This window comes from Diplotaxodon limnothrissa, linkage group LG14, assembly GCF_057381915.1.
Source record: "Diplotaxodon limnothrissa isolate DT_005_m linkage group LG14, D_limnothrissa_male_GT1.1, whole genome shotgun sequence".
NCBI classification, from domain to species: Eukaryota; Metazoa; Chordata; class Actinopteri; order Cichliformes; family Cichlidae; genus Diplotaxodon; species Diplotaxodon limnothrissa.
In genome coordinates, this window is record NC_140609.1 from 28,502,337 (window position 1) to 28,524,803 (window position 22,467).

The 22,467-nt window shown below is 38.0% G+C and overlaps 1 protein-coding gene across 1 annotated transcript; it reads right to left on the bottom strand.

The window, feature by feature from the left end:
• Nucleotides 1-6,266: 6,266 nt before the first annotated feature.
• Nucleotides 6,267-10,182, bottom strand: zpld1b (zona pellucida-like domain containing 1b). The gene is made up of 10 exons (XM_085370860.1): nt 10,044-10,182; nt 9,195-9,415; nt 8,903-9,084; nt 8,452-8,524; nt 7,779-7,876; nt 7,401-7,481; nt 7,044-7,215; nt 6,858-6,960; nt 6,632-6,661; nt 6,267-6,442 (listed from the first exon to the last, which is right to left on the bottom strand). Exons 1-10 carry the CDS (start codon nt 10,180-10,182, stop codon nt 6,267-6,269), a joined length of 1,275 nt encoding a protein of 424 aa, XP_085226986.1.
• Between the last annotated feature and the right edge of the window lie 12,285 nt (nt 10,183-22,467).

Sequence of the window (22,467 nt, forward strand, 5' to 3'; positions counted from 1 at the left end):
AGATCTTGTAAGGCGAGCCACCTGGGAAGAGAACCCTGTGATCATAGTCGAGATGATCGATGGGTGTCTTTTGTCAGTCTCTGGTTCAATGCTGTATATTTAGTGTGGAAACCACGTTGCACAGACAGGAAGGACATATTATTGCTTAAACATGCAAAAAGAGTCTTTCTTTGCTTTCTTCGCCGTCCTCTCGCCAGTGCACTCCCTTATTTATATTCCCCAGATCTTTTCTAAATACATTTTATTCGCTCATGACTCACCTGAACTTGGCTTCAAAATTCAAAAATCTCAGCCTCATTTCCATTTTAGGAGGTGGGCTTAATCAATTATCACTGATGGTAAACTGAGAGGGGGATGATAGCATTTACTCATCTCATACAGTTATCTGCAGACATTGTAGTTGCTGAATACATCACAAAATGGCTGTTGAAATGAGGGATTAGGGTGATAAAGAGCGGTGAATGCAGCTGAGCCGTGCAGATCACAAACACAGCCTCAGAGCACGACACGTGAGATTCCGCTGCTGCCAGCAGACATTCACGTAGGTCACCGAAAAGGAAAATCAATACTGCAAAAAATCTGAGAGATTAATTCTGGCGGTCGTCAAATGAGCCCTGGCAGTACCTTGTATTTTGCTCATTTCCATGAGACTGGAAACCTGCAAGGTCACAACATGAGGAAAATTCCCAGATAGATGCTAATAGCGAAGAAGACAATAAGAACATTCCTGTTTTTAGTCATGAAGTCATGAAGGGTAGGACAGATGGAACAACTGCCGGAAAAAGTGTGGACTTTATACCAGTTTTTAAATTGTGTTGATAGGCCACGTAAAACCAAAGTTATGATAAAATTAGATGCAATGTTTGGTTATCTTCCTGAATATTATCATTGTTTATATTTACTGCGGGAAGAAACGGTAAAAACTGCGTTTTATGAGGAAAACGCTCAAAAGCACTCAACGCCTGTGAGCAAAAACAACACCAAAAATGAATGTTACAGGTGTTACAGCAGTGATACGTCTCCTGTTGTCAGGCCTGCAGGTATCAGGCTGTTGTTCTCCTTTATCTCATAGTGGACAGACATTATTTTTTGGAGTGGCAGAATTAATTTGTGTGGCATCAAATTTGATGCAGAACAGCTGATTGTTCTGTAAATAGTTTAAAATGTTTATTTAAAAAAAACCCTTGGCTGCATTTTTTAGGTCAACAGCTGCAAAAAACCTGCTTGCAAAACTCTGTTACTTTTTTGAAGAAGTAACTATATAATTAATGGCCCAACATTGGTCATTATATGCTGTATTTTGCAGACAGAGAGTTACAGGACTCTCTCCCAGACTACAGACTCATAATACAAGTCAGAGCTTTATAAAATAAAATTTAAAAAAAGAAAAGAAAAAGAAAAAGAAAGCTTTGTTTTCAAAATTGGAGTTCAAGTTATTTTTACTTCCAGTGTTAACATACTACATAAGTCATGAACAAGAATTTTTAAAATTTTCATTATAAGTGGGATAAAGCAGTTAATTAAAAGTAGTCTAACATAAATGCTGTAATTTGATTATTTTAATAAACCATGTAACTTGGATGGATTCGATGCTGGCCTGACCACAGTGCTCACATCTAATGTTGCTCACAGTGGTCCAAGGGACTGCTCAGGGAGTTTGTGTGTTCACTCAGACACATGAAAAATTAGAGGGAACATTGCCAGTAACTTAACATGCTTGTTTAAATTCCCCACAGATTTATTTTATTTTGCTAGTTTCATAGGAACATGGCACCATGTATACTGTGCAAAGATACTGAGCCGCCCCTCATTTCTTAGTATTTTGTTCGAAGGAGCCAGACTAGTTTTTTAAAGTGTTCTTGAACAATAGTTTTCCAGGCTTTCTGAAGGTCCTTCAAGGTTTTTCTCTGGATTTTTGCTTCTTTTTCACTCATTTTAAATTCAATCCCTGTACCTGATTATTTTCATGTGGTTGTTAAGCCATTTAAAACTAACCTGCTGAGTATTAATTGCTGTGGAATTATTTTAAATATGTTAAAATAATACAAGAACAAGAAAAAATTAAACAAAAGATACAAAAAATGTTATCATAATAATCTTAATAAACAACCTGTGCAAAAAGGAGAGAAAGTGGATGATTGGTTAAACCCACTATTAATATATAATCCTGTTCTTCCTGTTTGTGCTGTATGCTTTATTAAATCATACCTTAAAATTTGTTACATGTATTTGGTTTTATACCCTCAGTACACATCAAGAGATGCACATATTTACAGATATACACACACATACACTGAAAGCCCTGCTTCCTCCTGCAAAAACTTTGCACTGCATTTTAAACGGAGTCATGCTGGGACATGTTCTGTGCTCATTCTGTTCCACTACTTCACTCCACATACACACATGCAACATCTTTTGAGTTTTGTACAGATACAGGGATGTTTTAAATGTAACTTTGAGCAAAAATGTGAAGGAAAAAAACATAATATTTTCAGGAAGTAGGTTGAACTAATTATGTATAAATCAATAAACGTCAAAATTCACTAGATTAGCGAATTTGAGTATTTCTGATTAATAATTGTTGTTCTCTTCATCCAGTATTATGGAATATCCTCATGAACCTATTATTAATTCAAGTATAAAAAAGGCACCAAACTAAGGGATGAACCTGTTGTGTCTACACATAACAGACAACTTAGTAAACAACTCATTTTAAACTGTGTCTTAAGGCACTTTGTTACTAGCAGGTGGTTACAAAAACACATAATTTGTTCCCATTCCTTTAGCCGAAGCTCCAAAAAATACCAAAGATAACACAGTTTGACAGACATAAAATAGTGTTTTTGCTCTAACAACTTGATTCCCAAAGACCCGTTGGCACATCTCTGCATGGTGTGCAGCGTATCTTTAAAAAACTGAGAAAACTGGAGGACAAAATAAGAAGTGGCAGGCCTGACAAACTAACTACAGCAGATGAGCAACATCTGAAAGTCATGTTCTTAAAAAAATAGGAAAAAATCCAGCAAACACCTGACACAGGACCTGAAAGATGCATCTGGCTTCTAAATTGATCCATCTACTGTTTGTTGAAGAAATGGTCTCAGTGTGAAGAGTGGCTGGCAAGAAGGGAGAAAAGTACAGAAAATTACAGAAGAACTGGACTGAAAATCAGTGACAGCAGGTCTTATGGAGTGATGAGTGCAATTTAGAAAATTTTAGTTCAAATCATCATCAATATGTACAGATGAGCTCAGGAGAGAGGATCAACAGTGAGTTCAAAGAAGACCTCAGGATGTCCTTCGAGAAGCCTGGAGAACTGAGATTATCTGTTTTTTAAAAGTTTTTAAAATGTACTTCAGGTAATTAAAATATGTCAACCCCTGGTTTTAGTTTTTACACAAGTTTAGATCTATCAGAGAACTGGAAGTGCTGGTGGATGAACAGCTGAACGAAAGCACAGTCTGTAGCTTCAGTTAAATGGCTACTGACTGTAGCTTTATATTTCTATTGGACAAGCACTTGTGTCCACAGTGATGATTACTACTACTACAACACACAAATCTGACCCTCTCATTACAACACTATGCTCTGAAACATTAATATTACTTTGCCATGTACTACCCACCAAAACACTCACTTATGAGTGAGGCAATGATACCACTCCAGAGCAGCAGCCTACCTTATCAGGATGCTATACCGTAAAAACAGGAACTCAGAGCACCAGCCTAGTCTTCAAACTCCCCAGACCTAATCCATAGAGACTTGTGGGATACAAGTCTCTATGGAGGACCCAAGTTCCATGACCACAGGACACCCCCAACGGTCCTGTGTCCATACCCTGATGGATCACAGCTGTTCTGGAGGCGCGAGGTGGACCCACACAATATTAGGCAGGTGGTCGCAAAGAAGCTGATGGGTTTATGCCTTATGAAGAAGAAAGAAGAAGCATTCATGAGGGTAAGCCATGTGGAGAAGTTGAATAGATAATGACTCCCTTTTGTGGTTTATCGAGTCATTATCTTGAAGGGGGAAAAAGGCAGGATTTATCCAAAGAAAAGGTCATAACGGAGTTCATCATTAGGATTCCCTGAGGGGTCTGTGTAACAGTAATCCATCAAGATGCTGCACCTGCAAAGAGACAAAACTGTGAGATGGGATGAAGGATAGAGATCCAACTGCACATGAGAACGCTGCAGACTGGCGCCTTCATGTAGAATAATAACATAATGGCATAATGAATGTAGGCAAAACAAAGAAAAAAGAAGTAAATATGTAAAAGTGATAGTGGAAAAGATTCTGTTGAGACCTGCAGTATATCAAAAATATTATCTTTACTTCACACATATAAGCAACATTTATAAAACATAAGATATTAAGGAGGAAACAGTGAACTAGAGATCATTGTGTGATTGGATTACACCAGTTTTAGCTCATTTATTGGGAAGTACTCAAGGGTAGGACCACACCCATTTATGAGCTTGACCTTGATCGCTGTATCTGACACGTTTGTGATGGACAAATAAGGTAGACCCTGATTATTCTGTTTTTTGGGGGGCCAATTCAAAGAAATCTAATATAAATAGATCAGCTATATTCTGTCTTAAATTCATATTATTTTACTTTCTCTGAAATACCCATAGTGCATTTTCCTGCGTTATTTAAAAATAATACAATGTCTGCACACTGGTGCTGATAAATCAGTGATAGACCATAATAAGCCCATCAGTATGTCCACTGAATTCTATTATAAACACAGGTGAATACTCATTACCACATTTGTGGCTGTTCTGACTGTATCCAAGGCCACATTTTTTGCCACACACACACACAATCCCGACACAGACACACACACATTTTTTATACTTTTTTTTTTCTATGTTTGTATTGTTCAAACCCATAGATACACAGATGTTCAGACCAAGGTCAGCATTGGCTATAGTCAACTAGTTATCTAATTAGTAATAAATTTACTGCTCATGAAAAGTGTCAGAATGTCCATATACACAGACGTACATGCTTAATCCCTCAGATGTAATAGGTTGTTTCATTTTCACGGGCTTCATCAATGTTTTAGGAAATGTTTTAAACTAAAATAAATTTAAATCCTCAGAGCTTTGAGAGAGGTGAGTGAGTGAACCTGCATTATTATCAGCTGATCATAGATGGGTTGCTTATCACAGAAGTAGTTCAACAGAAGTAGAGAGATGAGGAGGTAAATACCACTTTTGTATATCTTTGGTGACAATTTTGTGAAATGACAGTCAAGAAGAGCTAAGACTGAAAAAAAAAATGCAGCTAGCCTGTCGAAAGGTAATCTGTATCTATCTGGTTGTGGTTTAAAATTTCTGTTAGTGTGCGTTTGAAAAAACAAGTCTCTTAAACTTCAGAGTGAATTCTTAGCTTCAGAAGTGCTCTTTAAGTGATCTATTTACTTTCAAACAAAGCAAAGCTACATATATTCAGTTGCAGGCAACATCAGACATCAACAGCTAATCATTGGAGATGCATAACACAGACACAAACGCACACAGAACACACACACACATGCATACACATATATAAACCACAGTTTTGATACATGTGGAATTTCCAGCAGATAGCAACAGCAGTTAGAGGGAGCATGAGAAAATAAAGAAGTGTCAGGGACTGAGTGGTCCCAGTAGGAGTATTAGGAGCTGTAACCCAGAAACTTGAACAGTGTCTCCAGCAGATCCCAGGGGCAACATCACCGGTCTCTGTCCAGAAGAGCATAATCCTAGGAACAGGTTAGAGCGCACCGAAACCTCAAACACTCAGGCCAAATAAAGTAGACACTTTTTTTTTAATCTTAAAATGATTATTTTACTTGTCTTTTTTTTTTTAGTTTTACTGTTTTTATTTTAAAATCAGAATTTATATCCACCACAAACGTATATTTAGAACTTGAATGCAAACAGAAACTGGAAGCTGAATTCAAAAACAGATCAAGAAATCCACCTGCTTGAATTCACTCACTATTTCCTTTTGATATTGTACAGGGTTTGAATACTATAACATTTCACAGGAAAACAAAGACCAAAAAAACAATGGCGTCTCTAATCTGTGATTTGATACATATACTGGTTACAAAAATGGAAAGAAAGAGAAAAAATATGGAGTCATTAAATGCAACATTTTCTAAACACGATTATTATGCAAACCCACAAAAGATGAAACATTCTGAGGTATTGAACGCAATAAATATACAACACCTTAAATGATACACATGTTGCACAACATGCAGATGTTTATTTAAAGCTTGGATTCCAAACACCTGAGGCTGCTGTTGTCGCGGGGGGGCGGGGCTTCAGCAGGAAGCGGAGCAACAGCAGGAAGAAGCACACACTGACCACACTCAGGATGACCACACCTGAGATCAGAGCACTGGTCACTGGGTTCATTGAATGGGAGAGATCTCCAGAGGCTGGAAGATGGAAAGGGAAAGAAACTGAAAACAAGCTCTCGGATGAGGTTTTTACCACGAGCTGAGCCCGAGTCTTTCCCTTGCAGGAACAGAAGAGGGTTTGCTGTAAACAGTCATTTCAAAGGGAATCTGCTGTCATGATAGTTTACAACACTTTTATGTTTCACAACATTGCGTAATGGCACTTACCGAGCTGGGAGTTGTTGACGGGAGTTTCATCTGTAAAGCAATTTTTAAAGCGCTTATTCGATTCATTTTTACTTCAGCAGTCCTAATTGAAATCAGCTTTAAATTAGCAGTTTGACATTTCAGGCTGTTGCTTCTTATTTTGACTGGATTGCTGCACTCTCAGCATGAAAGCAAAGCAGCATGTCTCTCAAAACTATTCCAGTAAAAGTGGGTTTATAGTTCATACCACTCCTGGTGATGATTGGACCGGCAGAGAGGATGGCGTTCCCTGATGCTGCTGCCATGGAATCAGGGGTCTCCTCTTCCCTTTTGCGCCGCCGCCCACAGATCTGCCAATCACATCGTCAGATTTCAGTCCTCAGTGAGGTGAGGAAACAGGTGGTGAGTCACAAACGGAGATTTTCACTCTTACAGGCATTAACATGATGCAGTCATCGGCCCGGCAAAGCTTGGTGACGCAGTGCAAAAACACAGTCGACATCTTCTGGTGCCTATGTTTAACAAAACGGAAAACCTCAAAGGAAAAACGGCCCATCTGGCTCTTCCCGTTCTCCAAAACTGTCGTCTGGGGATCTTTATAGCAACTGTATGGAAGCAGACCCAGCAGAAATGCTAGATTTAATGTCTATGAGTACCCTTAAGAACTCTTTAGGAAGAGAAAACGTGGCATTCAATGAGGATAAGCCATGTGGAGAACCTGAATAGGTAATGACTCCCTTTTGTGGTATCGAGTCATTATCTTGAAGCAGAAAAAAAACATGAGATTTACCCAAAGAAAAGGTCATAACGGAGTTCATCATTAGGATTCCCTGAGGGGGTTGTGTAACAGTAGTCCATCAAAATGTTCCACCTGCAAAGAGACAAAACTGTGAGATGGGATGGAGGATAGAGATCCAACTGCACATGAGAAAACTGCAGCCTGGCGCCTTCATGAAGAATAATAACATAATAGCATAATGAATGTAGGCAAAGCAAAGAAAAGAGGAGTAAATCTGTAAAAATGATAGCGGGAAAGATGCTGTGGAGAACTATATTTAAAATATCCTTTCTGCTGCAGTAATAGGTTTGTTATGGTAAAGAGTCTTGCACATCTATGACGTGAAAATTATGGAAATTCAATAGTGAATAGCTGGGTTTTGTGCGGTACCGTTTGTCTAAGTTTGTGGCTTTCACAGCAGCAAATACTCTGGTTTTCAGAGCCAGTCCAGCCATGGGGATAGAGAGAGGCTGATTGTATGCTGAATCCTGGAGAAAAAAGAAAAAGAAAAAGAAAAGTTGATTGTTCTCTCAAAATGTGGCATAAAGCAAATGAAGACATTGAATCAGTCTTTACATAGCTGGTGTTATTCTATAGTTTTGCTATTTTTCTGCTGTCCAGAGCAATTTTTGCACAGGTCTGTAGCCAAACAAGCATATGTGACATTAATTGTTAAAGAAGGAGCACAATTATATGCAACACGGTGATTATGTTGTTTAAAGTAAGTACAGAGTATTCTAAGCAGTGTGATTTTAAACAGGATTACATCGCAAACCTTTTGTGGAATATTGTTGTTGGTGGAAAAATACATGGGCTATTACAGAAAACCAACTTTTGTTGTTTTCATGGAGTTAGTTGGAAACAGTGAAAATACTCAGCACTGATTATTAAAAGACATTAAAAGATGTTATATGAACATCGAACTGAGGCACTAAAACAAACCAAACATGCTCATCCAGTCATGTGCCAGTTCTAATGTCTATTTTGTTTCATATGAATTCCTCTGCACCTCTTAAGCTAGAAATGGAAATATATTTTTATTCCAGCGCTGCTTTGTACTCACATTGTACAGGATCATACTGAGCGTGCTCACAAAAGTACCGTTGCTGTCTTTGACAGACACAGCTGCAGAGGATCTGTGGAGAGACGGAGCATTTGTGAGCCTTGGCTTAATAAATAACATTTCGGGAGCAGAGGTTTCGATTTAGTACAGTTATAAATCAGCTGCGCTTTTATTTATATACTTGTCTGATTTACGAATGTCAGAGAATAATATATGTGAATAATAGATGTGAATAATAAAATTAATGGTTTGAAAAAATACTGTGAGGCACAAAGTCACTGAAGCTTTTAAACTGGGAATTTAATTGTTAGCACCGTTTTTGAAAGCTATAAGTGAATCTAATTAAATGAATATATCTTAAAGCCAGCCTTTCAGGATTAACTCTGCAAAGCAACTCCTGCAAGGTGCAGCTCTCTTTTGGACACTGATGGATGCTTTGGCAGAAACTCACGATGCCAGCTGTGAGTTATTGACCAGGTACTCCAGCGGGTAGCTGCAACTGAATTTATACAACAAACCAGGCAGATAGCTGATTATAGTTGGTGGGTCAGGGGTGTCGATGTAGCCTGATATATTCCCAATTTGTACAAGAGACATGTTCCCATAGGCAGTGGGCCCGTAGGCTGTGCTGACCTGCAGAGAGAAACATCAGCCAGTCACTTTGCTCCAACGTCAATACACAACATGATGAAGCTGATTATTGATTAGAATAAAGCCATGCGCAGTGCTCGAGTATTCTTTACCACCAGACTGTTGCCGCAGGCCTCCAAAGTGCTGAGGCTGATGCTGAACAGAAGTGCTGTGGGGAAAGTGTTGTTGTTGATGAAGCCGCGACACTGGGCTTCGCTGTGATGGCCGTTGAGGGCCAAATCTGCGTCGGTGTAGCCGGAGAAGAGAACAGGACAGAAGTTGATCTTCAAAGTGATGGTCTGAACCCCGCAGTACACGCTGATGTCCCTTTCACCTGGAGGAAGGCGGGAGACGAAGGTTCAGAGAGAAAAGTTGGCAATGTAATATTTGAAATCAAGATAAAAATCAAGACATGCCGGTTCATGCAAGGCAGAAGTTACACATTTTTCTAATTAAGACTTTTATTCACTTTTGTACAGGAATTTTAAAGTATGAAATTACTAACCGAGCTCTGTGGAGGCAAAATCAGTCAGGTAAATCAATCTAGTGTAATTTTGTAGATCATAGCAGGAGATTGCCTCAAAATGTCTGTATCCAGGAAATGTTTGTCATAATAGGGCCATAAACATTGTAATTAAAATATTCGATGCATTAAATTATTTATGTGGTTCACATGTTTTTTTAACTATAAATGAAGCTTCCAGCTTAGATAGGCAGAAAGGTATTTTGATGATCTATCTAAATATAAAGATATAACTTTATCGTCCTCAATATTAACTCTCAATAAGGAAATAAACGTTATTAGAAACGCCATCAGTAAAAAAAGCTTCACCCTACCAGAACTATTTGTGCTCATTTTAATGTGGCTGCTACTTTTGCTGCTCATAGATCTATCGTGTTCCACACCTGTTGGCAGACGTGTGTGGACGGCAAAGAGAGAACCTGCTGGGGAGGATTCTCACCTGGAAACCTGCTGTGGTAGTTGGCATCGCAGTTGTATCCATTAAACTGTGTGGAGACTGACGCGGCGTTACTCAGGAGCAGGAAGATAAAACCCATTCGTGTCATTTCCGCGCCTAAGAGAGGTTTGTCCGCTGTCATCTTCAGAAGATCACCACTGCATTAGCCACATTCCTCAGGTACGTGTTAAGAAACAGCACTTATCTCAAAATTAGATGTTCAAAAACAATGCCTGTTGTTTCCTGACTGCTCCACGGTTTGACCTCTATCAAAGTAGTTCAGCCTTCTTTCCCCACGTCCCCTAATCCTTCTTGTTCTGCTCCCCCTGCACCCTTTTACCTCAGTTGCTCATGTTGGTCTAATGCCTCCATTACCCAACCCCTTTTAAACTGAGGTCACCCCTCTTTGCGGCTCATTTCATCCCACCCCCCCAACCCCACAACCCCCCCTCCGTCCACCCCCACATCTATTATTTTTCCACACCTGTTTACCTGTCTCCTGCCTTTTCCAAAGTAATTGGCTGGAACCCCTCTTCACCTGGTTAGCGATGAGAGAAAAGTTCAACTCTGTGGCATGCAGCTCTAGTGGCACAGAGTACCTAAACTAAACACAGCGTCAGCCTCACATGTATCTCTTGTGTGTGCACAGATGACAAAGATACCTCGACAAAAACCAGCTGCGGTGCAGAATATGGGAAACTCCATCAGATCTGAATGGACTGGACAAATCTTTTCACCATGCCAAGAAACCTGAGCGTACTCAGAGGGTTTCCACTCATCTCTCCACAGTCTGATCTCTGTCTGTCAGATCACACAAACGGCGAGCCTCAGCAGGGGGGGCCCAGCTCAGGAATTAAGCTGTCATCGGCTCCTGCTGCGGCCCACATTCACATCAACATAAAAGTCAACTCACGGTCTGATGCAGGGCTGTGTGTGGGTAATTGTGATGCACAAGACATCACTTAGAGTAAAGGCATTCAGTGGTACAGCTACGGCACAGTGCTTTCAGCATTGCAGAAGGAAAAAGTGGACTCTAGCATGTGCTTTTATGCCGTGTTTCTCTGCCTCGAGATAACCCGCTCACCTTGGATTTTACTGCAGTCCATCTAACAAAACATTATTATGTCGCACTTGTAGCATAACACAAAAAAACTTCTTCTTCTGAAGTTCCTTGACCTTTTAAAATGATCTGCTCAAATTTAAAGAGGTGTAAGAGAGTGTTGCTTGAGTCTTCTGTGATGCTGCTGAGCTCAGTCCAAGCCTGTGGAAAGCATGAATTTATACAAATGGGTCACAAATATGGAAAAACAACTTAAAATATGTATAATTTTTCACGACAGCTGTAACTACAGCATTTTTTGAGAAATATTTTGATTATTGGATTTGGTGTTTAGTGGGTATTGGCAGCAGATCTGCCCATTTTCACCGTTATCGAGGAACATTTCACTCTGTGCAAATATGCAGCTCACTTTGTCCTAATGTTTATGTGGATATAAATAAAGGAACTCAATAAGCTTTACAATATGTTTTATTTTTCAGAATGCTCGGTTTTGATGCATTCATGGAATTGGTTAATAGGAAAGTTGGTATATTGGATTATTGGCAGACTGTAAAATACCTATGAACAAGGCACAGAGAAGAAATTGCTTAAAACTTAATCCAATTTGTGACTCGTTTGTCAGACAATCAATGTAAGTCTGGTTTGCTGTAGTTTATGAACAAAGTGACAACAATTTTCTATTTTTCATTCATATTATTTCTTTTCCATCTGTGTCTTTCCTGTAGAGGAAAAAAAGGGCCAAATATCTCAAAGCAAATAGTTTCATTGCTTTTTAGATGAGCAGAAATAAACTTTTCTGTACCCTGCTGTCCTCATTCCTTTCTCTGAGTAATGACAAACAAACAGATGTGGAATTAAAGCACCTTCAGTGGTGTCTGAAGGGCCTTGAAACAGTCACATGCTTAAGATTGCTGAAAGTTGCTTATAAAATTCATGCTCGTGCAGTTCCCTGAAACAGAAATGTTCTAAACAGGACATTACTTGTCCTGGAGTCTCAGAAACACTTTGAAAAATTATTTTGGATACAAATTCTTGGAAGCATATTAGTCACAAGCTTTTCGATGGGTAAATCAATCATTTCAATACCCTCTTTTCATGCTAACAACATCCACCAGTCTACCCGGTCTGCATGTCAAAGTGTTCTAGCCTCCAAGTTGCCCACGGAGTGTGCATGATAGTTGGAAAGTGCTTGAAGGCATAGGATAAAGTGCAGCATGAATGTGGCCTGTGGTAAAAAAGAAAAAAAGTACTTTGAGTGCTCTGAGTAGAAAAATGCTATAGAAATTCGAAATTATTTATCATTAGTGGCCTGAGTCCTGAGTGGGGATATCTGGGATGTCCTGGCATCACAAGTGGAAAGGGAAGTTGTGTTGATGGCATACCGTGTGGTAACATAGATCATTTCAATGTTACTCCAGGGATGATTTTATTGTTTTGTTTAAATAAAGAGAACTGTGTGATTGACCTGTGGTCATATCACCTGAGCCCAAATGCCGTGAGCATCAAGTGTTCAATTCCCGGCCAAGCAAACCAATGCATGCAATCACTGCACGTCAGCCCCGCTCTCGCTTCTCAGATCTCCCCTCTCTGCCCACTGTCCACAACTCTGAAACTCTCTGACTGTTCACTGGCTCTGGCAGTATTTTTAATTGTAGTTTTTACATTTTTAGTTTTAAGAGCCTTTAAATAAATCCTTGACTACTACAAACTGAGTTTCACAAAAAAAAAAAAAAAAAAAAAAAGATTATGTGGAAAAATAAATATTTTGTCCAGGTATTATTTTTGATTTGTATCAATCTAATGGTCTGGGTAAAATTATAATAGACTACATTTAATAAGAAATATGCATACACAGTCATGGTAAAGTAAATCATCAAAGTAAATACAAACTGAGAGCAACATGACATATTACACTGTGCAACTAGTTCTTTAATAACAATAAGAATGAGAATAACTTTATTGATCCCAGAGGGAAATTCATATGTTTCATATCTCATAATAAAAACAAAAACAAAATTAAGATGCATTGTGTGAATAACTAAATACATCCCTATGATCCAATAGCTTGTAGAAGCAGCAATAACTTTCAATGATATTTTTTTGCTTCTGTTTGACTTTATCAGTCTCTCACATCGATGTAGAGGAATTTTGGCCCACTCTTCTTTACAACATGACTTCAGTTCACCGAGGTTTGCAAAACCTTGATTCTTTTGTTTTTCAGCAATTCTTTGTGTAGATTTGCTGCTGTGCTTGGGATCATTGGCCTTTTGCATGACCCATTTTCAGCCAAGGTTTAGCTGTCACACAGATGGCCTCACATTTGACACTAGAATACTTTGGTATACAGAGGTGTTCATTGTCGACTCAATCGCTGCACGATTCCCAGGTTCTGTAGCTTCAAAACACGCTTAAATCACCCCTACACCATCGTGCCCGATCTGCTATTTGGCTCTCACTAAACGTGGTTCGATACACTATATCCAAACATCTCCACTTGTGTTTCTTGTCTGTCCATTGTTCCAGAAGTCTTGTGGTTTCTTCAGCTATAGCTTTGCAAATCCAAGCTCTACTGCCATGCTTTTTATTTTAGAAACCCTTCCAAACGAACCACACTTGTTCAGTCTTTTTTGAATTGCACTGTCATGAACTTTCTTTGAGCATTGTACGGTCTGACCTTGGGGTCAGTTTGCTGGGATGTTCACTGCTGTCAAGATTGGCAACAGTCTTCAGTGTTTTCCGATTGTGAATAATCTTTCTCACTTGTAGAATGATGGACTTTAAATAGTTTGGTAATGACCTTATAACCACTCCCTGATTGATCGCTGCTGTAAGATCACTGCTGATATCTTTCCTCCTTGGCATTTTGCTAGCCCACACCTGAATGCTCCAGACCAACAAACCAAAACTTCTGCTTTTATAGAGGTGCTCAGATTCACTGGTGAGCAATTAATCAGTTGCATTTAATTACCAGCACCTGGCACCCTTTTAATTCATATGGAAACAGTAAGCGTGTCCTCAGCTTTTTATCCCCTGCTTTGGCATTTTGTTTCAGTTTTTATTAAACAAATGATGACACGTTGTAATATGTCATATTTTGTAGTTCATCGGGTGTTGTAGTTACCTATTTTTACACCTGCTTAGGACCAGAGTGATTTGCTGTACTGTCCTGACACAAATAAAGAGTATACTTGTTTTTTTTACTGACTGTATATCAAAGCATTAGATTTATTCATTCAATCTTTTTTTGCATGAGCTCATTGAAACATTATATGCTTTGATTGTTATTCCCTTCCTGCCCCTAATATTGTTACTGTCGTCTAAGACATGTAATGTATGTCACCTGGTTCAGGCACATCCTGCTCTGTGGTTTTATGTGTCAGATCCAGACTCACAGCCCTACACAGCTTGCTGCACATGTTTGCTATCCCCCCTGCCTTTCTGATAAGGTAGTGCTGAAATACAATATGAATTCTGAGCAAAACAAGATCAGATGCCCACGTATCCTGCTTTTTTTTGTGCTTTGTTACAAATCCCACCCAGCAGATGACCTATTTAGCCAGTACACTGTGCGTTCAGTACAATTCTTTCTTAAAGATGCAAGATTAAACAAAATATCTCTCACTAGTGTGTGGAAATACATGGTTGCTGGTTTTCTTCAAATCTGGCATCAAAATCATTCTTTGTTAAACATCAATGAACTTTCTGATCCTTGCCATAAAACCACGATTTTCTGTGCAGCCCTCATGAGCTTTGCGAATGATTTCTTCAGGTCACCATGTCCAGAAACTTTTAATGGCTCGGGACCGCCTGCCAAACTTAGATCTGCCTGATAGAGCCGCGTCTATCTGATCAGCCTGAAACACCCAGACTCAACAAACAGACATCTAAATCACACAATCTGGGCTGAAGCACAAAACCTGTGAGAGTGCGGCTGTAATCTGATGCTCCAGTTTTAACGCAGGCAGGAAAGTGAAGCCTTCATCAAAGGCCCTGCTGCGATTTGATCCTCGGTGAGTAATGTTTGCCAAAGCCAGGAAAAATCTTTATTTTTTGACAACAGCAGATGGACAGGTTCATAATGAATTCATAATGCATTAAAAACGTGACTTATAGTACAGATGAAAAAAAGAAAGAAAGAAACTAGCCAATGATTATTTATAACTCTCTGCTAATACAGATGATTAAGAGCTTGTCTGTGGAAGTCATCTCACTGACGGCAAGTTTTTATGTGAGGATATGTTTACAGAGGCTTTTGTCCGTTTCCTTTGTTTGGCTGAAAATGGGAAAAGTCCCCAGTGGGGTGGGATAACTCCAGGATGAATTATTGTTTACATATGAATCTCAACCCCATATTTAGAGAACAATACGTGAGGAGCACTGCTTTCCACCATCATGACCTTGTCAAGGATATCACTCAGAGGAAAGCGCAGGTCTTTTTTAGTCTTTTATTTATGTTTCCACTTGTAAATACCCCAAAATATAATTTAATTCAGGAGATATTCCAGATTAAACATCAAGCTTATTTCATAATCAGTCATTAATATAAAGCACATTGATATACATCACAGTGAAACTGAAGGGAAGACCTAAGTAATCCGTCCTGTTATTATACGTATTAATGAAGTTCAGCCACATTAATTAGTCATAAATTTGAATTTTATGTGGTTAAAACAATTCATCATTTACCAGGCATACAAAATCCTTAAACACCAACACTACAGACTTCATGTTTGGTCAGAATCATGGCTCTGTGCTGCTCCCTAGTGGTCTCTGTGGCGCACTGCATATAGATAAATGCTCATTTGAATAAAAATGCGTGAAAGGGACTATCCAGTCTCCTTTTTAGTTATGCCCAGTTTCCAGATATTATCAGATTTTTATGTTGTTATGAGTTTTATTGTGTGAGTTGGTCAAAAGATTGCGTTTAGTATTTTAAAGGTTTCTGTGTAATCAGTGGCATGCATGATTAGGCCCAGAGTAGTGAGTAACTGAGACACATGAGAAGTAGGGGAGAGCAGGAGATGTTTTAAACACAGCACAGTGTGTATATATTAAAGGTACTCATATTTAAAGATTTTGCTAGTGCAAACCAGAAATATCATTAGCTTTATGTTGTTGTGGGAACACAGTCCTGTAGTACTGAACATAGTAATGATAATAATAATAATTTTGCACAGCAACTACAGGTAAAAACTTGTTAAAAAAGCAAAGATGAGCAAAACAATACAAGTCGAATATTATAAAGAGTTCCTTTGCATACAACACAAAATGATCATAAAGAAAAGCACATTACTTTTTTTTATAGTATATGTACAGACTCAGAACCCAGGTAATTGGAAACTACACATGTACTTATTTGTTTTTCTAAACACAAAGTTAAGCACATTTAGAGCTCCACTAAGTCACTTTTGAAGAAAATTCAGGGATTTTTTGCTGTTTTAATATAATAGTAATAATCTGTGCAACCACATTCTTAACTGCTCAAGCTGTGATACTATACTTACAATCAACAAGAAAACATTGGTGCCTCCTAAATCATCATGAGTCTAGTCTTTCACAGCAACACGGATAATCTATACAGAGGTGTGACCAGATAGGGAATGGGGTGGCACCAGCCCCGGTCACCTTGACCACTTACTCACATTAAATAATTTTCCACATTTTTCACTATATTTATTTCTAATAAAATAATCCGATTTCTCATGCTGATTTCTTTCTTCCTTCTTTGTCAGCCCTGTGCCTCCTAAGAATTGAATTTGAACCTGAATTTGGATTAGAAAATATATTTATCTTCGAATGACATATGTGCTACAGAGCTCTCAGTCTTGGTTCTGACTTTTTTAAAGGTAAAATAAGTTACCAAAAACATTTAATTTCTTGTATTTAGCATTCAGGGTAACTTACAGCTTTCATAGGTGCAACATTGATAGACAACTTTACAGCATCATTGCTAGATATGGAGTTTGATATATGGGCTTCTCAACATTTTAAGCATATTCATTAAATAGTAAATGAAAACAAACACAATATTTCTGCAAGATAAGACCAGATTTCCATTAATCAAAGTAAGATTTATATTTTTATCCCAAATGTCAGTGAAAGAAGCCAGAGGGAATTGTTGATTCTCGAGGCACAGAGCATCTGGACAGAAGTCTCTCTTCCTATAAACAACATTTTAGGGAGATTGCTGAAAATGAGCTCTAGACTGCAGTAATGGGAGTAAATAACAGTGATTATTGACATTCAGGATTATTAAATATTCTTCTGGTTATCCAAAAGAAATGGAACTGGACTGGACCAAGATAAAGTGCAGTATGAAGGAGGTACATGAAAATGTCCTATTTCCATGAAGCAAACAAACTCTAATGATGCAACCCCTTTATTACCTTTATTATATTCATCTATTTGTGGTTTTCTTTTCTCATTTGATCGATTTCTCATCTCCCGTCTACAAATGTAGATTGAGTAGATTCATTCTTGCAGAACGTTGCAAGTGAATTTCAATAAATAATGTCAATAAACACATGAAATATCAAGTCTGTAACAAAAAAAAAAAAATCTCATCAGTTTAATGTTGAATCAGGCTGTCTAATGGGAAAAAATCCCTGCTGTCAAAATGTGGCTCAAAGGATGTGACAGATTTGCTTAGTTTATTAAAACTCCAACACAAAGCAAAGAGGTACTGTGGAAATCACAGAAACACAAACAGTGTGCATGTGTGTCGTGTTTGGAGTTGTTGCAGGAAATGAGGTTGAATCAGAGTGGATGGATGGAAGAGACAAGAGTGACCACATGACCCAGCTTTAATGGCCTGCAAGGCCCCAGAGAGTGGTCCATGTTAGCATGTTGCCCTCTGATGTGACTAGGACTGCCTTTAGGATAGACCTCAGCACATCCAAACCCAAATGCTATAAGCAATTACAAATCTTAAATTTTACTTACGTTTATGTTTTGATTATTGTACATTACTTAATAGCTACATCACTTTAAATCTATTAAAATGGATTATATTGAACAATGGCTAAGAGGCCAAGAGTAACAAAATATACTGCTGCAGACACCTTGAGGCAGATATTTCATACTTAGATCAAAGAAAAGTTGGGTTAACTCCTTTTTAAATAAAAATCATTGGAAACCATAATTAAACATATCAGAACATTTTTTTCAATATCTGTCACAGGTATATGGAAACAAACAAACATGGAAGTAATTGAAGCAGGAAGCTGATATGATATTACTGAAAAAATATGCTTATCCTCTGCATCTCTGAACATGGATTAAATCACCAGCAGGTACAGCTGTACAGAGGAATGATGAAAAGCACAACAAATCAATTTATTAAAGTCAAAACACTAATTAAAAGTCAATTAAAATGTGTTTTTGTAATGTAAAGTGTCAGACTGTGAGAAATGTAAGATGATCCAAGATGATCCAAGATGATTTAAGATTATATATCCAAGTAAGAGTGCTTTAAAATCAAGTGCAGGATATTGGATGCCAGTGTAGCTCTGCTAAAACTGAACTCATGTGCTCTTTGTTACTCATTTAACTTAATAATCTTGCAGTAGACTACTGCATAAACTGCACCCTATTGATAGTCTTTTAAAGAAATCCAGTAAAACTTCGATGCAGTAGTCCAGTAAGCTAGAGATGAATGTATGAACATGTTTTTCAGAGTTGTGGAAGGAGTCACATATTGGCAATATTTAAGTTAGAATCTTAAAATAACTCAAAGATCCCTAACTTGTGGTTATACCTTGTCAGTTAATCTCTCTAATGTATGAGCTGATTGCATTTGGCTTTCAGGCCAATTAAAATCATTTCCATTTTATGCTCATTAAGTTTTTACTAAAACATTTGCAGTCATCTGACTGTTAATTTAGGTTAAAGATAGCCATGTTTCCCTATTCCCAGCACTATCTGCCATAAAGCCGCCATGTATAATGAAAAATGCAGTGGGCCCAGAATTCTATCCAGTGGTACACCGCATAAAATGACATGTATGTTTGATACTTGATCTCTACAAGTGATGAAGCATTGGAATTATTTGAGAACATTATCAGAAAAACCTGCCCAGTGAAGAGTGCATTATCAGCTGTGTCAAAGGTTGTGCTTAAAATGAGGACAGCAACCTTATTAGTGACTTACGTTAGTATGTGAGGTCTGAGGTCAATTACCATCTCTATGGGGGCAGTTTCTGTGCTGTGAAAAATAGAAACATTATAGTATAATGGGGCCTTAAATGATCACACTTATTCATTTTAGTAATTTAAATAGCTTTGATGCTTGAGGGCTGAAATGTTTCCTCATTGACATCTTACTATATAAAAGGACAATGCTTCAACCCACCACCCATCTCACAGAAAAGTACTATGAAAAGGGCCATGTATCATGGTGTCTGAACTCTTATAACTAGCATCCAGAGAAGAAAACACCTGAACTTACATGTAAGACAGTGAGGATTATGGTCAGCAGGAAATTACTGTTAACCTCTGACCACTGGAACATATTTACATGTTTATCTCAGAGTGAGCAATCTGTTTATCATAAATGAATGATGAGAGTCACACTGGAAAAAGGTCACACTGCCTAAAAGAAAATACTGACTCTTTTGTAAGGACACTTTATTAAAGGTTATGAAAATACTAGCGTCTTTCAGACTACGTGAGGCATCTCAGTACACTGTTATCAAACATTTCAGGTAATTCAAAAAATATACGTTTGCCATTTTTACGTCTGTGTACAAAAAATACCCGACCAATTCATTTCAAAGACAGACACAGTATTAAGTCTGAAGTCACGATTTTGACATTTTTACTGGACCAGAATGAATGTTTCCTTTCCAAACTCAACAGTGTAAACACCTAAAATGAACAGCTTCTGTACACATCAACCTAGTTGTAAAAACAGTGAATGTTTTTGGTTTATGAACATTTTTCAAGTCAGTAAAGTGAATGCAGGGTAACCCTTTTTTTTTTTTAGCTTTTTAACTTTAAATGAAAATATTAATAATTAATTATCTAATAAATGTTGAAGTCTTTTATTGAATGACACTTTTGTGCAATTTCACTGTACTTTCAGCATGCACTATTAACTGCCTGCTTGTCATGACAGCAAACCTTTTTATCTATTCAAAATTTCAAAAAAGGACTTATTGAGAAAGACATATATGCTGGTATCCAGATTAGGAAAAATGGTGGGGAGCCCCTGTCTGCTCTCCTTATTTTATCTGAGATGGCATAACAACTGCTCACAGAAGTCTTACAATTAACCACTGCCACAATTTTAAATATGATCAGTTCACCTTTATCAGTAGGCTACATATGACACGGTTATAATCCAATTAAAACATTATTTACAAACCCTTTACTTGATCCAAGTGTCTTAGCTAATTACAGACTGATTTCCTTGCTTTTATTTTGAAAATGATCACTTATAAGAGTTGTGGTAAGCTATATGATTATTTGCAAAGTAATGCTCTAGCTGAAGAATTTCGGCCAGGATCTAGAGTCCATCCTCATTATGGCCTAAGATAGTGAAGTGATTTCTGACATTTAATTGATTGAGAGTGATGTACAAAATTGGCACAACAAGTTACAACAGTAGTTAGAGTCTAGTTTGTTCATGTAACTGATAATCTCTTTCACACACACAATTCCTGCAGTTCTACAGGGTTATATTCTAGACCCAGTAATTTTTACATTATACATATTATATTATTATTAAACCCTGTATACATTTCCACTGCTATGCAAATGGTACTCAGTCATTTATGTCAGTTTTATTTATGAAGGCAAAACTATTAGTTAATTTTGTATCATCTATATTATCCATCTACTATTACTACAAATATTATTACTAGTGCCTTTTTGCCTTTATTAGATGGCACAGTGAAGAGTAGACAGGAAAGCAGGGAGAGTGAGTCAGGGTTTGTGATAAAAGTGAAGGTGTTGTACTGATGACATTACCTGGGCCTACAGTGCTACTTTTAGGGACCTTTTTTGTCCTTCAACATAAACCAAATAAACATCCACAAATGCCTTTTTTCATCTGTATATTGCTACCAAAATTAGAGCTCTGTCTCAGAGGGATGTTGAAAAACTAGTTCACACATTTGTGACTACTCAATAACTACAAAATGCTACAGTGAGAGAACTAACAGGGTGTAGAAAGAGAGATACATACAAAAGTCCTGAATGATCAGGCCGTGTCATATCTTAAAGACCTTGTAGGACTGTATTATCCCATAAGAAAACACTTCACTCTCAGTGTGCAGGCTTACTGAAGTTTCCAAAAATAGCATGGTAGCCTTCAGCTATCAGGCCCCTGTCCAAATGGAACCAGCTCTTAGTTTGGGTTCAGGAGACAGACACCCTCTCTATTTTTAAGATTAAGCTTAAGACTTTCCTTTCTGATAAAGTTTATAGTTAGGGCTGGATAAGGTGGCCTAGAACAATCCCCTAGTTATGCTCCTTTAAGCTCAGGCTGCTGAGGGACCTCCCATCATGCACTGAGCACTTCTCCACAACTCTCTTTTCATTCCTGTTGGTTATAGCACATCTGCATGCCATTCACTTTCATCTACTCTCCCCCACAGTTTGTGTTCTGTCCTCATCTCCTCCCACTCTCCTTTCTCTCCATCAACCAGTCACAGCAGATGGCGTGGTCCCTCCTTGAGCCTGGTTCTTCTGGAGGACTCTTCCTTTCAATATGAAAGCACCTGGGGCGGTTGTTGTTATGAATTGGCACAGAAAATAAAATAAAAATGAACTGAATAATACTACATGTGAACTACTAAATATCTTGTATGGTTTTTAATTTTTATCACTGTTTTTTAATGGAAAGCACTTTGGTCAACCATGTTGTTTTAAAGTGCTCTATAAATAAAGTTGGATTGGATATTTGTGTAGAATTTTTCTTCATTTCTTAATAATGTTGCAACCTTACTTACTGTTATGATTTACTGATGTTATTTAGTTCAGTATGTTTCACTGTAAAGGTTGAGGATGTGTGTAAATAACAAACCCCTGTTAAGGAGACAGGATGGCTAGCCTTAGCGACAAGTCCACGTTGACCAGACAGATAAATGAGGCGATTGTCACTCAGCAGTGATAATGGGAATTTCTCAAGGACTGGAGGAAGTTATCATAACAAGTTTAAAACTGTTCAGTCTCTGTGTTCTGGAGTAAGATAAACCACCCGTTCAACCTACCATGAAGCCTTGGGCTCATTGTGCCTCACAGCCATTCCTGGGGAAAATGCTTGCTCTAGCAAACCAAAGCCACACTTTTGCTAATGCAATCACACATTTTTACACACTGGAACTTGATCGTTATTATTTACAGGGAATAATAACAGTTTCTGAGA